Consider the following 13531-nt stretch of genomic DNA (forward strand, 5'->3'; position numbering starts at 1 on the left):
CTGCTGAGGGACTGAACCAGGTTGAGACAGGTCATAAACTTTTAGGGTCAGTTAAAAAAAGTAAAAGGTTGAGAGAGGAGCTCTAAAAAACTTTGGGAGGAAAGAGAAATGCATAAATAGCATTTCTCCCAAAGAACTCATTCAGCTTGCATGAAAAGCTCCCCTAGAGAGTTAGTGCTTCATGGTACAGAGTTTCTTTTTTTTTTTTTTTTTTCTCATTACTGAATATTTATTTATTTATTTATTTATTTTTCTTTTTAAATTTCTTTTTTGATTAAGGTGTCACATATTTGTCCTCATCTCCCCATTCCCATCCCACCCCCCTCCCCACGCATGCCCCAACCCCCTGTTGAACTTAACCATTGGATAGGCTCATATGCATGCACACAAGTCCTTTGGTTGAACTCTCCCCCTCCCCCCACCCTCCCCTATCCTCCCTCTGAGGCCCGATAGTCCGATCGATGCCTCCTTGCTTCTGGTTCTGTTCTTGTTCCTCAGTCTATGTTGTTCATCATTTCCCCTAGATGAGCGAGATCATATGTCACTAGATATATACTTATGAGAACTGAATGTGAGACGAGCAATAATAGTTATGCTGACGGGCAAATGAATCAGTCTGTAGTGAGTTTCTTTCTGGACCAACAGTTCTTTTGAGACCCAATTTCAATGTCCACCAGTTCCTTATGTGTACATGTCAGCACTGACCCCTCAGCTCTGGATGGTGGACAAATGGTGGTAACGGAGGTCCGACTCCCTCTGGTTTGGTCTCGGCCGGACCCAGGGGCACGGCTTCACCCGGACCAAGGGTCACGTGGCCTCACCCATACCCAAGGGGCGCGTGGCCTCACCCGGGCCCGGGACCCAGCCTCACCCGGATGGATCCAGGGGCACACGGCCTCACCCGGACCCAGGATCCGGCTTCACCCGTACCCAGGGGCGCTAGGCCTCACCCGGACCCAGGGGCACATGGCCTCACCCGGACCTGGGGGCGCGTGACCTCTCCCAGACCCAGGGGCACGTGGCCTCACCCGGGCCAGGCGCGCGAGGCCTCACCCGGATCCAGGGACACATGGCCTCACCCGGACCCAGGGGCGCGTGGCCTCTCCCAGACCCAGGGGCACGTGGCCTCACCCGGGCCTAGGTGCGCGAGGCCTCACCCGGATCCAGGGACACATGGTCTCACCCGGACCCAGGGGCGTGTGGCCTCTCCCAGACCCAGGGGCGTGTGGCCTCACCCGGACCTAGGTGCACAAGGCCTCACCCGGATCCAGGGACACATGGTCTCACCCGGACCCAGGGGCGCGTGGCCTCTCCCAGACCCAGGGGCGTGTGGCCTCACCCGGGCCTAGGTGCACAAGGCCTCACCCGGATCCAGGGACACAGAGTTTCAATTTTGGATGATGAATAAGTTGTAGAAATGGATATGGTGATGGTTGTACGGCATGGTGAATGAAATTTATACCACTAAATGATCTACTTAAAATGGTTAAAATGATGAACTTTATGTTATATATTTTATCACAATAAAAACTTATTTTAGAGATATAGCATGTTACATACTTAGAACAGTATTTTTAAATATTTAATGAAAGCCTAATAAATGTTACCTATTGAAAACAAACAAACAAGGAAACACCTCCCCGAGAAGTCCGACAGTGTTGGTGCAGGTCTTCCCAGGGCTTTCCCTTTCTTTCTTTCTTTTTTTTTTTTTTAAATATATTTTATTGATTTTTTACAGAGAGGAAGAGAGAGGGATAGAGAGTTAGAAACATCGATGAGAGAGAAACAGCTGCCTCTTGCACACCCCCTACTGGGGATGTGCCCACAACCAAGGTACATGCCCTTGACCGGAATCGAACCTGGGACCCTTGAGTCCGCAGGCCGACGCTCTATCCACTGAGCCAAACCTGTTTCGGCCAGGGCTTTCCCTTTCTCCTTCTCCTCCTCAACAATCAGCCATCCCCAGTGGGAAACACCAGTTTGAAGTTTCAAGGTCAAATGAGTGTTACTGAAATATCCTCTTCCTCCAGATGTGTTCTGAAAAGAGCCCTTTTTAAAAGGAGGTCTTATACAACAGTTCTCTTGCCCATTGCCTCAGACCCATTCTTCTCCAGATCTGAACCCTACTCCGCCACAATAACCCGGGAACTATGTCCTAATGTCTTTGCTAAGTTTTGGTTGTGGACACTTACTGAAGGATGTGACTAGGGGTCTCTAAGGCCCCTTGAGCTTTCTCTGGAACTCAGGTCCACAGACTGTCCTTCCTCCCTGTGGAAGCAAGACTGTGCTGGAGGCCAAATGTCCACTTCTACCTTTGATAAGTTTCTCACAGGACACTGGGAGGTTTGATTGACACTGCAAGCTCTGGCAGGTTCAATCCCTCTGCTTAAGGGACCTTTTCTACTGGAAGGATATGCTGCCACCAGGTGGCAGTGGTACCATTCAAAGTGCAAAATACAGGGCTCAGCACCTGAGAAGAGGGCTGAGGTTAAGAGTTCAGACTGCAATTCCCTGACATGAGGCCTATGGACTACAGTGTCATGAGCTGAGGACTTTACAAGTGTTTGTGAGGACATATTTCAGCTGGATTCACTGAGCACGGCCGCAGGCTTCACATGGATGGTCTCATTCTATCCTCAAATAATCCTGCACAGGCAGGTGCCATTTTTACCAGAGGAGAGAACACTGAGGTTGAGAAAAGTTGAGTATTTCTCCGGCGTGAGACAGCTGAGAAGTGACAGAGCTAGGTTCCTGGGCTACTGAGCATCCTCTTATCTTTCCTTCACTCTTTCCATTCCTTCCAGAGACTTGTCAGGGATAGCTGAGGGCTGACTTAATGCCTTGGAGTTTCGTTTCATTCATATATTTAAGTTTTAAACTCTCCTACTTGTAAGAGTATGTAATGTTATTTGCTGTACAAAATAAGTCATGTAATAGATAAACAGAATAGAGAGCATTAAAGGTGGTGGCCTGCTTAGTGCAAGGTGTGTGTGATAGAGCCAGAATTTGTAACAAAGGGGGTTATAATCTCTGCTCAGGGGGTTATTATAAGGATTAAATGAAAAAACATATGGTACCCTATTTTCAGAGGAGGTAGATGCAATATGCATTCCAGGCACCTGTGAGAGTTGATTTATCAATCCCAAATTGGACCCCAAGTGGCCTAAAGCTAAGGCAAAAGGGAACAAAGCAACGTTATGGAAATGACCCTTCTGATTGGTCCTCTACAATAAAAGTGGCTAATTTATTGAACATTTGTTTGACCCTGCTCCATGCTAAACACCTAACTTACATATTTACAACTCCTTTGGTCCCACAACAACACTTTTGGGCTCTGTTATAATTTCCTTTCTATGGAAGAAGAAATCAAGACTTTAAGAGGTTAAATAAAAACTCTAAGCTAACAAATAGTAGAGCAGGGACTGATACCTAATTGTCTTCTTTTCAAACCAATGCTCTTATGCTACCACCCCTCACACTTAACTCAATGGGTTAATGCCCTCAACCAGTACAGAAGACCCAGAAAACTCCTCAACCACTCCAGACAACCAGGGTAACCCATGCTAACCCTAGAGGCTTATTCTTCACACAGGACTCACCTGGACTAGGTAATCCCTAGGTAGAAGAGGGAGACGGACATGTTCCATCAGCTTTGCCATGTGCTCTAAACGAGTTTCTTTCTCATAATTGATCCACGAAATCACAGCTTCAAATACCTATAAAGTCAACATAGATAACTTTACCAAAGAGACAATAGCTTTCAAACAACTTCCTCAACCTGAAAAAAGAAAAAAAAAGTTAAAAGTCATCCACAAATGTGTTTAACTTAAAGTTCAATAATTAAAATAAAACAAAAATAGGAAGTCTTTGTTTAGTAGCTGATGTAAGAGAATGATCACACATACACATGTAAGTTATTATAAACTTGTTATCCCAAATGTAGAATCATCAAGTTCACTGCAAAATAAAAATCAGTTCCAATCGTTATTTAAGAGTAGACATACAGAGCAGTCACTCTGAACCAAGTTTTATAAAGACTACTCAAGAGGACCAAAAGCCCTGGCGGCATTGTCATCCATCATCCCATTCACACACACCCTCCCCTCATTAACCTCTCCTCGGTTAAGACAGAATAAAAACAATAAGAAGACCCTCTGCCAAAAGTTGGTGGTAATGGTGAATGTGACATTGAATGACAGAGAATTTCTGACACTGAATAGCAAACATTTCTCCTTTGGTTTGACCTCTCCTTTGAAGAGAGATTTCATTTCTACACAAATCAAAACTGGACTTGGAACCAAAAAGGAGACTCTATGGTTTGGGTGTTTGCCTTACTCAAGGAGAAGTCCAAATTCAAACTCTGCACCACCATAAACACACAGACAGATAAAAATCAATGTTGGTAAGACTGCGGGAAAACCAGAACCGTTTGTGGAAACTTAATTAACAAGGCTCTTTAAAGGAAGGGAAGAATTTGACAGTATCAATAAAAAATTTAAATGTTCATACTCTTTGACCAAAAAAATAAAGCTCTAGCCTACAAAAACACAAAAGTGGTGCAAGAATGTGTTCCAAGATGTTTGCTGCACATTTTCTTAACAGGATAAAGAAGGGAATAACACAATGTTTACTAGTGGAGAAATTATTAAACTAGTAACCATGCCATGGGGTATTTTCAGCTGTTAGAAAGAATAAAACAAAACACGGTGTTGAAAGTGCTCGAAAGTTAAGGGGGACATGACAGATGGCCATAGACAACGCCTACTAGATGTGGTTTTCACTGCCAACATTTAGGGAAATTTAAACATAAAAGAGAATAATGAAGAAATCAGATCAGTGCTGCTTGGGCAAGAAGGGGGTGAAGGTGATGACTGGGAAGAGGCCAAAGGAAACTTTTTGTAGCGATAGATATGTTCTATATCTTGACAGGGTGGCAGTTACATGAACATGTGCATCTGTCAAAACTAATCAATTGTACACTTAATAGCTACACATTTTACTATGTGTAAATCATGCCTCAATTTAAAATATTCTTAGTTCAAACGATAGTAAATGGATGATAATGAATAAAGAAAGAATTCATGAGTCCATAAGAATGCTAAAAACAAAAAAATGTGGGAACGGCTCTTCTTCACAGAAAAATGCCAGCTAATAAAAGTAGGCGGAATGATAGAATTAGAAAAACATCATCTTGCAAACATCAGTGTGATATTTGATTCAGCAAAGATCATCCGTGGATGCTGAAATCATTGTGTGAAGAGTTGTTGGGGAACAAGATATATTCACAGTTCTCAAAGTAGCACCTTGAAAATTATTGATTAATCACATGGGGTGGAGGAGGAGGCCTCAAATGAGGAGATCTGACCAATACCACCTTTAACAAGAGATCAAAATTACCACTACCAATAGTAGGACAAACAAATTATATTCCTGATTGTGAATTATATTCCTGATTGTGATTTAATGGGAAGGACACAGTATCCCCTAAGTCCGTGGTTGTCAAACTGCGGCTCGTGAGCCACATGCGGCTCTTTGGCTCCTTGAGTGTGGCTCTTCCACAAAATACCACGGCCTGGGCGAGTCTATTTTGAAGAAGTGGCTTTAGAAGAAGTTTAAGTTTAAAAAATTTGGCTCTCAAAAGAAATTTCAATCGTTGTACTGTTGATATTTGGCTCTGTTGACTAATGAGTTTGCCAACCACTGCCCTAAGTCATATTCTCCCTAAAATGTTTAACCTGAATCTTATAGCAATCAAACAATTGGACAATTCTGTATTTGGAGCATTCTATAAGACAGCTGGCCTGGATTCTTCAAAACTGCTAATATTATGAAAGGGGGGAGGAAAAGAGTTCTAGATTAAGGAATTTAGTGACAGGAGAACTAAATGCAGTGTATGATCCTTGATTGGATCATGGATTTAAAAGAAACAGTCATAAAGAACTTTTTTGAGACTATAAGGAAATTTGAATACATACTACATATTAGATATTATGATGTATCAGTGTTAAGTTTCTTTAGTATGGTAACGGTTTTATGGCTAGAAAAGGAAGTTTCTATTTAGCATGTTCTTAGGAGGTGCATGCTAAAATATTTAGGGGTGAAGTGTCATGATGTCTGCAATTTATTGTCAAATGGTTCAGCAAAATAAAAAATTAAATATGTAGGGAGAGGAAAAGAAAGCAAATGAAATAGAATGTTAACAACTGGTGAATCCAGGTAAAGAGCATATGAATGTTCATTCTTTCAAACTTTACAATAGGTTTGAAATACTTTTTTTAAAGTGGATGGAAGAAGAAAAGAAATTCTAAGGGAAAGGGGAAAATACTGCAACAAAATTTACAATGTGACATGAAGTTGAAATGAAAACTATATTTCCCCGGGGTTGTGGGAGGAGGGGAGCAAGAGGGGACTCTACTTTTTCTTAACCTAACTATATTTTGTGTGTGTACTGATATGTTGATATTTCCCACATAATTACTTAAGTCAGGCTGGGCATACTTGAACTGATCAAGGAATCAGAATGGACAGGGAAGAGAAATGGAACAGAAGGAGCAGCATGTATGTACGTTTTGCTCCCAGATATGTATAAATAACCCACATATGCACAAACACACACAGATACACCCATGGGAATCCTCCTTGTCTAGTTCATTTTTTAAAATTATTAACCATCATAGAGCAATATTGCTCACCCCCATAGCATTATTTTATGAATAATTGTATTTCTCCAACTAATCCTTAAGATCTATGAGAACAGGGACCTTGTGTTATTTGCTGGCACATAATACGCACACAAATGCTTTGTTAATGAATGAATGGACAAATGAGTTCAGAATGTAAGGAGGCCGTGGAACCTGCCCAGGCTGAAGCAAAGGGCAGGACTGGGAGGTGGGGGCGGGAATCTTGGTGGAGAGGGCAGAGCCAGGACACAGACCAAAGAATGCTGGCGAAATCTGGCATTGCTGGGTTAGGTAGGGAGCAGCCACAGTCCCCCTCTGCCTATGTGGGGATTATCCTTCTACTCCCCTTTACTAGACTGTGAGCTCTTGCATGAGAGTGAGCCTAGCGCCCTGCCAGGCACAGAGCAGGTGGCTGTTTGAGAAAGCTTTGCTAAAGAATGAACCGCAAGTCCTTGAGTAGGTGGCATTTACTGGTCATGCCCTTCCCCATCAACCAGCTTAGTCTTTGTTATAAAAGCTGAAAAGCAAGCTGAGTCTAATGAAGTCGATATTTAACCTTATCTTTATTTTTGGCTTGACTTGTCCAACTCGTTCCACTTAGCTGCACTGTTTACCTACTCAGCTGTGAAAGCTACAGCACTGGGCAACACCAATGACCTTCTCAGCAGCTAGAGAAGGCCACATGTTTTTTTTCATTTAGACTTCATGCTAGAAAAATAAACAAGCAAATAAACTTCCAATTAGCATTAGTCTTCAATATGCCTAAAATTATTCCCAACATCCCCTTCCCGCACCCCCCCCCCCCCCCCCCCGCGCCAAAAAAAAAAAAAAAAAATCAGGGGACTAGCCAAGTCAAGGGGGAACAAGTTAGGGCAGCTGATATTCACCAAGTGCCACCCCTGTGCCCTATTCTTCAGAGACACCGTCTCCCTGGACTCTCATGAGAGCCCAATGAGCCAATACTCCTGCCCCTTATTAAGGGACTCACCCAAGTGCAAAGCCAGAAAGCAGCAGGCCTGGGGTCCGCACACACCCGGCTCCAGTGCTCATGCTCTCGCCATTGTTCTCGCTGCCTCTCCAACGTCTACAACAGCGGTTGGCAGACAAAAGCCAACAGGCCCATTCAGCCTGCCAGCCTGCCACCTGTTTGCGTAAATAAGATTTTGCTGGAACACAGCCACGCTCATTCGTTTGTGTTCTGTCTGTGGCTGCTTTCTCACTGCAACAGCAGAGCTAAATTGAGACTCTATGGCCCACAAAGCCTAAAATATCTACTCCCTGGCTCTTTATAGAAAAATCTGTGGCTTCAGTCATGGAACAGGGTGATAGGTGCTCAGATGAAAATACTTTCCATGGTCCCATGATGAAATAATAAGATGCTACAAGGCAAGCTGAGGGTTTCACTTTTAAACAATGAAATAGCATCATTTCCTCCCTGCTTCGTATTCAAAACCAATTAATTAAGTGTTACAAGACTGCATTGTGGGAAGAGATGGAGAAAATCGGATTTTATCATCCCCTGCTCACTACACCTCTGAGTAAGCACACAAGCCTGGCCAGAGAGCACCAGATGAACTAATCTTCCTACCACCCCCTCCCCCAGTCACACTGGACAGTACCCGCACCCTGCAAGTAAAGCAGGGAGCCTGGGGCACTTACCCCTGCTTTCAAAATGCGTTCTGAGAATCAAGAAGGGGAACTCAAGTTAAAATAGGCAGGGGAGTGACTTGGCAAAACACAAAACAGGGGGGAAAAAGCTAGTTGTGACAACATCACAGAAAAAACTAGGTTCTACACATGCACCTAATTTGTTACTCAAGATTTGAGAAGGACTAACTTGATCATTAGCAGGCACAGTGCTAGGCATTTTACAGGCATGATCACATTTAATCCACCAAAACCCAGTAACGTAGGTATCGTTGTTCACATTTTATAGATGAAGAAATAGCCTCAGAGAGGTTGGCAACTTGTCCAAGGTCACGCTGCCAGGAAGTAGTGAATCTGGGATGTGAATTCACCTCTAACTCCAAAATCCAAATTCTAACATTATACAGTATTGCATCTCAAAGGCACAATTAGTTAAAAAACCTAGGCAGACTGTTTGTTAAGTTGGGAAACTACATTCCTAAACCCATAATCCTAATCACACCCTCTCCACCCTCCCAGGACACCCCCTCTAGGTAATCTTTTCTTTCCTAGGCATTGAGCCAGTAGCATCTGCCACACCCACTGACATGATTTTAAATCAAGAAGGCAGCACTTCTAGACACAAGAATGATTCTGTCAGATTTCTGTTGTTGTTTCTTAAACTAAAGTTTAACAAGTTATGTTAACTACATTCCCACCCCCACCCCCCCACCCCCATCACACACAACACGGGGACAGCTGGCAGCAGCGATGTGCTGCGGCTGGAGCTCGTCCTGTGTGTTTCTTTCCAGCCCAGCATTTAGTGGCATCACACTGGTCGTTTGGAACCAGTCTTGGTGGAAATATTTACAACATGGAAATTAGCAAATGAATCCACAAACAAATCAGGGCTTTTAGAATTTTTCTGGAGAGGCAGTTGTTATTTACCAGCCCACCATTGGCTAGATTTCCTGGTCTGAAGGCTCCCGGATTCTAGAAAATCTAGCTAGTTGCACTCTTGGCTCTGACAGCATCAGCATCTGGAGTTTTTATAGGGCACCGAAGAGCTCTTTCTTATACTTGCTTCATTTCAGACTCACGAGGGCCCTGTGAAGCAGCCAGAGGCCCTCACAAAGGGCAAAGTGAGGCGGAGAGTGAGAAAGTGGTCTGCCCAGCGTTACCCAGCAAATGGGTGACAGGGCAGCAATTAGAACCACTGGCTTTCAGTCCACACTTTCACAGCACCCTGTACGCTTCCACCATAGTGCAATTCCCAGATTGTAGCTATTATTTATTTGTGTACATAGTTGATAAAATCTGTCTCCCTCATGAGACTATGAGTTCCACAAAGACAGGGACCTTGTGTTTATCTGTTTACCAATGTCTCTCCTGTGACTAACATACTATCTGCCACATAGAAAGCACTCAATAAATATTTATTGAGAGAATGAGTAAGTTAACCAAAGCAGGAATGTGCATGGTTCTCTTCCTACAATAGCACACTACCAATGTCTGACTGAACAGAAACAACAAAAACGATGACAGAACAAAAACAGCAGCATTGCCTTGCCTGGAAATTGCTCTTCAGGTTTCCACTGCTGCCTGTAGCCAGCACATGACCCTGAAGCGCTGGTTTGACAGAAATGCCCACAACCTGAGAGGTTACTTCAGGGCCACTAATCCTATAATGGCTGGAGCATGGCACCGGGATGGAGAATGCCTTCCAGTCAATCTGACAGAGGGAGCTGACGTGGAAGGAATCTTCCGCAAAGCTCCAAACACATGAAACTGGACTTCTTACCAAAAAATGAAGATTTGAGCCACACTCAAAAGCAAAAGAGAAATGCCCAAGTGCTTTAAATAAAAAGGAATTCAAGTCTGGGAGCTGAGTAGAAGCTGAGATCAAAATGGCTCACAGGCCCGTACAATGCAGATATGGCTTTGATGTCCGGAACTGGTGTGCCCCAGCTGTAACACTGGAACTGGATTTCCACCCATCTGCTATGGGAAGGGGAAGGAAGCTTGCCATCTCCTGTGGCCTTGGAGGTAAGAAATTTCATCTTCAAGAAATCAGAATCCCAGGCTCAAGCCACATAGAGATGTGGGATTTGAACTGACATTATTCGGTGGAAAAAGGGATACTCAAGACAAAAAAATAATACAAAAAAAATCAACAACATCTATTTCTAAACCAGTAAACCTGCACTATAGGGGCACTTCCACAGGCCAGAGCAACCCAGACTCCCATGGTTATAACACCCTCTGAAGGTGGCCTCACAATAAAAAATTATGGATCAGTAATGAAACAAACTGTCAAAAGGAAAATCAACAGGTGCAGTACATTGTAGAATATTTGGACAACCAAAGAAAGGCGACCTCAAGACTATTTATTCTTCATACGGTGTTCCTGAGAATACTAGGAACCCATTCTGCAGTAAAGGGGTCCTTGGACCAAATGAGCCTGGGGAACACTTCATACACATACATACATACCCCCAAATCCTCTTTAGAGATTACAAAGTTCCTTACCATATAAAAGTTCTGACAAGTCCTGCAGTTTCTTAACCTGGTTCTTCTGTTTAGCCACTGTCTGACGTATCTAACCTGAGAACTTTTTTAACCTCAACACCAATAAATATCTCACAGCAATGTAGTTTTGCAGCACATAGTTCAGTAAACACTGACCTAGAGAATAAAGTCCTCACTCCTAGCCCTCTCCACAGACCCCTACTTCATTCTCAGCCTCATCTTCCAACAGCCTCCCTCAAAGACCCTTGATTCTCATCACACAGGTTACTTTCCCCCAAAGTACAATGTTCTTCCAAACTTCCTACAATCCTTCAACCTGAATAGCTTTCCAAAATCCTACTCTCATTCTCCAAGGTTTGGCTCAAATATTCTCTTTTTTCTAAGTCCTTCCCCACACAATCATCTGGAATAACATACTCCAGGTGCTTTCCTAGAACTCTGATTACAGGCAACTACTTCTCTTAGCCACTTCTCTTAGCCATTATGGATATATGTCTTGGGTCTGTCTGACCACCAAACTCTTAAATAGTAATGGCTAAGTGTCACTCACCTCTGCCTCCCCATCGGGGTGAGTGTGCATTAATAAAGAGCTGGGACCTGGGAAGCAGACACAATCAGCTTCAATCCATGAAGTTATCTATTATTAACATGCCTTAGTTTCTCCTCTGCCTTGTGAGTTCTTGTAAGAATTAGAAATGACGTGTGAAACAGTATGCTGGGAAAAGAAGTCAGCACAAAAACATATACTAGTATACACCAGGGTTCCATTTGTATAAAGTTAAAAACTGCAAAACTAATATATGAGAAGTCAAAATAGTAGTTATGCTTCTTGGGGTGGGTAGTGACTGGGAGTTCTAAGGTTCTGTTTCTTGACCTGGGTGCTAGTTATGTAGTTTTGTAAAAAGTTGAGCTGTGCACTTTTTATTTGTTCACGTATATGTACTTACTTCAATACAAACGCCACATTTTTTTAATGATGTGTGAAATGTACCTGGAGAACAGTGAGCAGTCAAGGTAGCTTTTCAATCATAATGTTGTGGTATTCTACTCCTCAGTGCTTATTGAATTTCTCTCCCAAAAGGAGAAAAGGAAGAGTATTGCTAAGCCAGGCCAGTGTCGCTCAGTGGTTGAGCATTGACCCATGAACCAGGAGGCCACTGTTCGATTCCCAGTCAAAGCAAACAAATATTTGTGTGTGTGTGTGTGTGTGTATACTATGGACCCAATACCACTCTAGCAGTGACCTTAAGACAGACAAAATCCATGGCTAGACTATATTTGGTGCATACATTCTGGTGGGAGATAAAAAGCTTGCCCAAGGTCACTCAGCTTGTCAAAGCACTGGAGCCAGGACTCCAGCTCAGCCACTCTGACTGTAGAACCTATACTTCCAAACTCTCAAACTGCCTGGGGCCAGCGATTATCATTTCTAACCATCAATAACACTAAAATACCACATTTCCTCTATTTTAAGATACACAGTTACTTCACATTTTAATATCTGAAATATGGCTGTATTTTATAATAAACATTGAAAGAAACCATGCTGTAGACAAAGAGGAAAGTGATGGTACAGCTAATATTGCTGTTCAAGTGTGGATTTCGCTGAATACAGGTTATTTGATTACTGACTCAGCTGGGTTTTGCACAAATGGTAACATTAAATGCAGTTGAATTTTAGCTTAAATTAAGATCCCTGATATTACTTCAAATGCACTCCAATAGGTTCCTTATAATGCAATATTGAAAGAAAAAGCTACTGTGCATGCCAGAGATTGCCTATTGTATGCAATATAATGAAAGGGAGTAGAAATTAGCAAATCTCCTGGAACAGGTGACAGAATTTTCAAAGCCTAAAAGGCTAGCATCCAAATGATGAACATCTAATTGTCAAAGGCTTCCAGTCATTTAACTTCCAGCAACATGTGCTCAATTCAGGAGAAATAAAACTATAGGTTTTGCCAAAGAGAAAATGCAAGCCAAATCCCACTATACTTTGATAAGCCTCAAAATTATACTGCCAGCCTTAAAGGTATCAAAGGAATAAAGATCAGAGTAACCTACTTTCTGAAAAGCAGCACAAAACTCTGGAGTTACACAAAACTTCAGAGAACCCAGTAATGATACAAAACTTCATTAATGTGAACAATTCCTATACTCCAAACTCAGGTTATACAGAATGAAGAATTCATATGTAAGCATATGAATCAATAAGAGCTGCTACTGACAGACTTTAAGTGTGTAGATTGAATGTCATCCTTCTTTGTTTCTGGAAATATGCAATTAACTTCATGGCTTATTTTACCGTTCTCAATGGTGCCTCAAAATTATGGTAATCACAATGACAAATGCCACTTATTGAGCACCTGCCAAACACTGTATTTGCTATTTGCTATTTTATACCCATTATGTCTAATCCTCATGAAAACTTTATATTCCCATTTTCCATGTAAGGAAACTAAGGTTCAAAGAGACCAGTGACTTCTCAAGGTCAAAACCAGTGAGCATCAAGCCAAGCATGGAACCAGTTGCCTTTCCCTACTAGCAACCCTGCTCCACCCCTGCCCTGGTACAGCAAGCAGATAAGTCCTCACCTGAAAAAAACTTACTATGATCCCAGGGCAGGAGGAGCCAGCATGAATTCAAAGTAGCAGCGTCCCCCCTCTCAGCCCAAACAACCCCCAAGTTTATCCAAA

The 13531-nt window shown here is 42.7% G+C and overlaps 1 protein-coding gene across 1 annotated transcript in view; it reads right to left on the reverse strand.

Annotated features, from left to right (window-relative positions):
• The window catches only part of KLHL3 (kelch like family member 3), a 110679-nt gene that overhangs the window by 37101 nt on the left and 60047 nt on the right, over positions 1–13531 (reverse strand). The window contains exon 8 of the mRNA XM_054717881.1: positions 3600–3716. Within this exon, the coding sequence (XP_054573856.1) occupies positions 3600–3716 (117 nt within the window). The remainder of the gene's footprint in view (positions 1–3599; positions 3717–13531) is intronic.

Source organism: Eptesicus fuscus, chromosome 6 (assembly GCF_027574615.1).
Source record: "Eptesicus fuscus isolate TK198812 chromosome 6, DD_ASM_mEF_20220401, whole genome shotgun sequence".
NCBI lineage: Eukaryota > Metazoa > Chordata > Mammalia > Chiroptera > Vespertilionidae > Eptesicus > Eptesicus fuscus.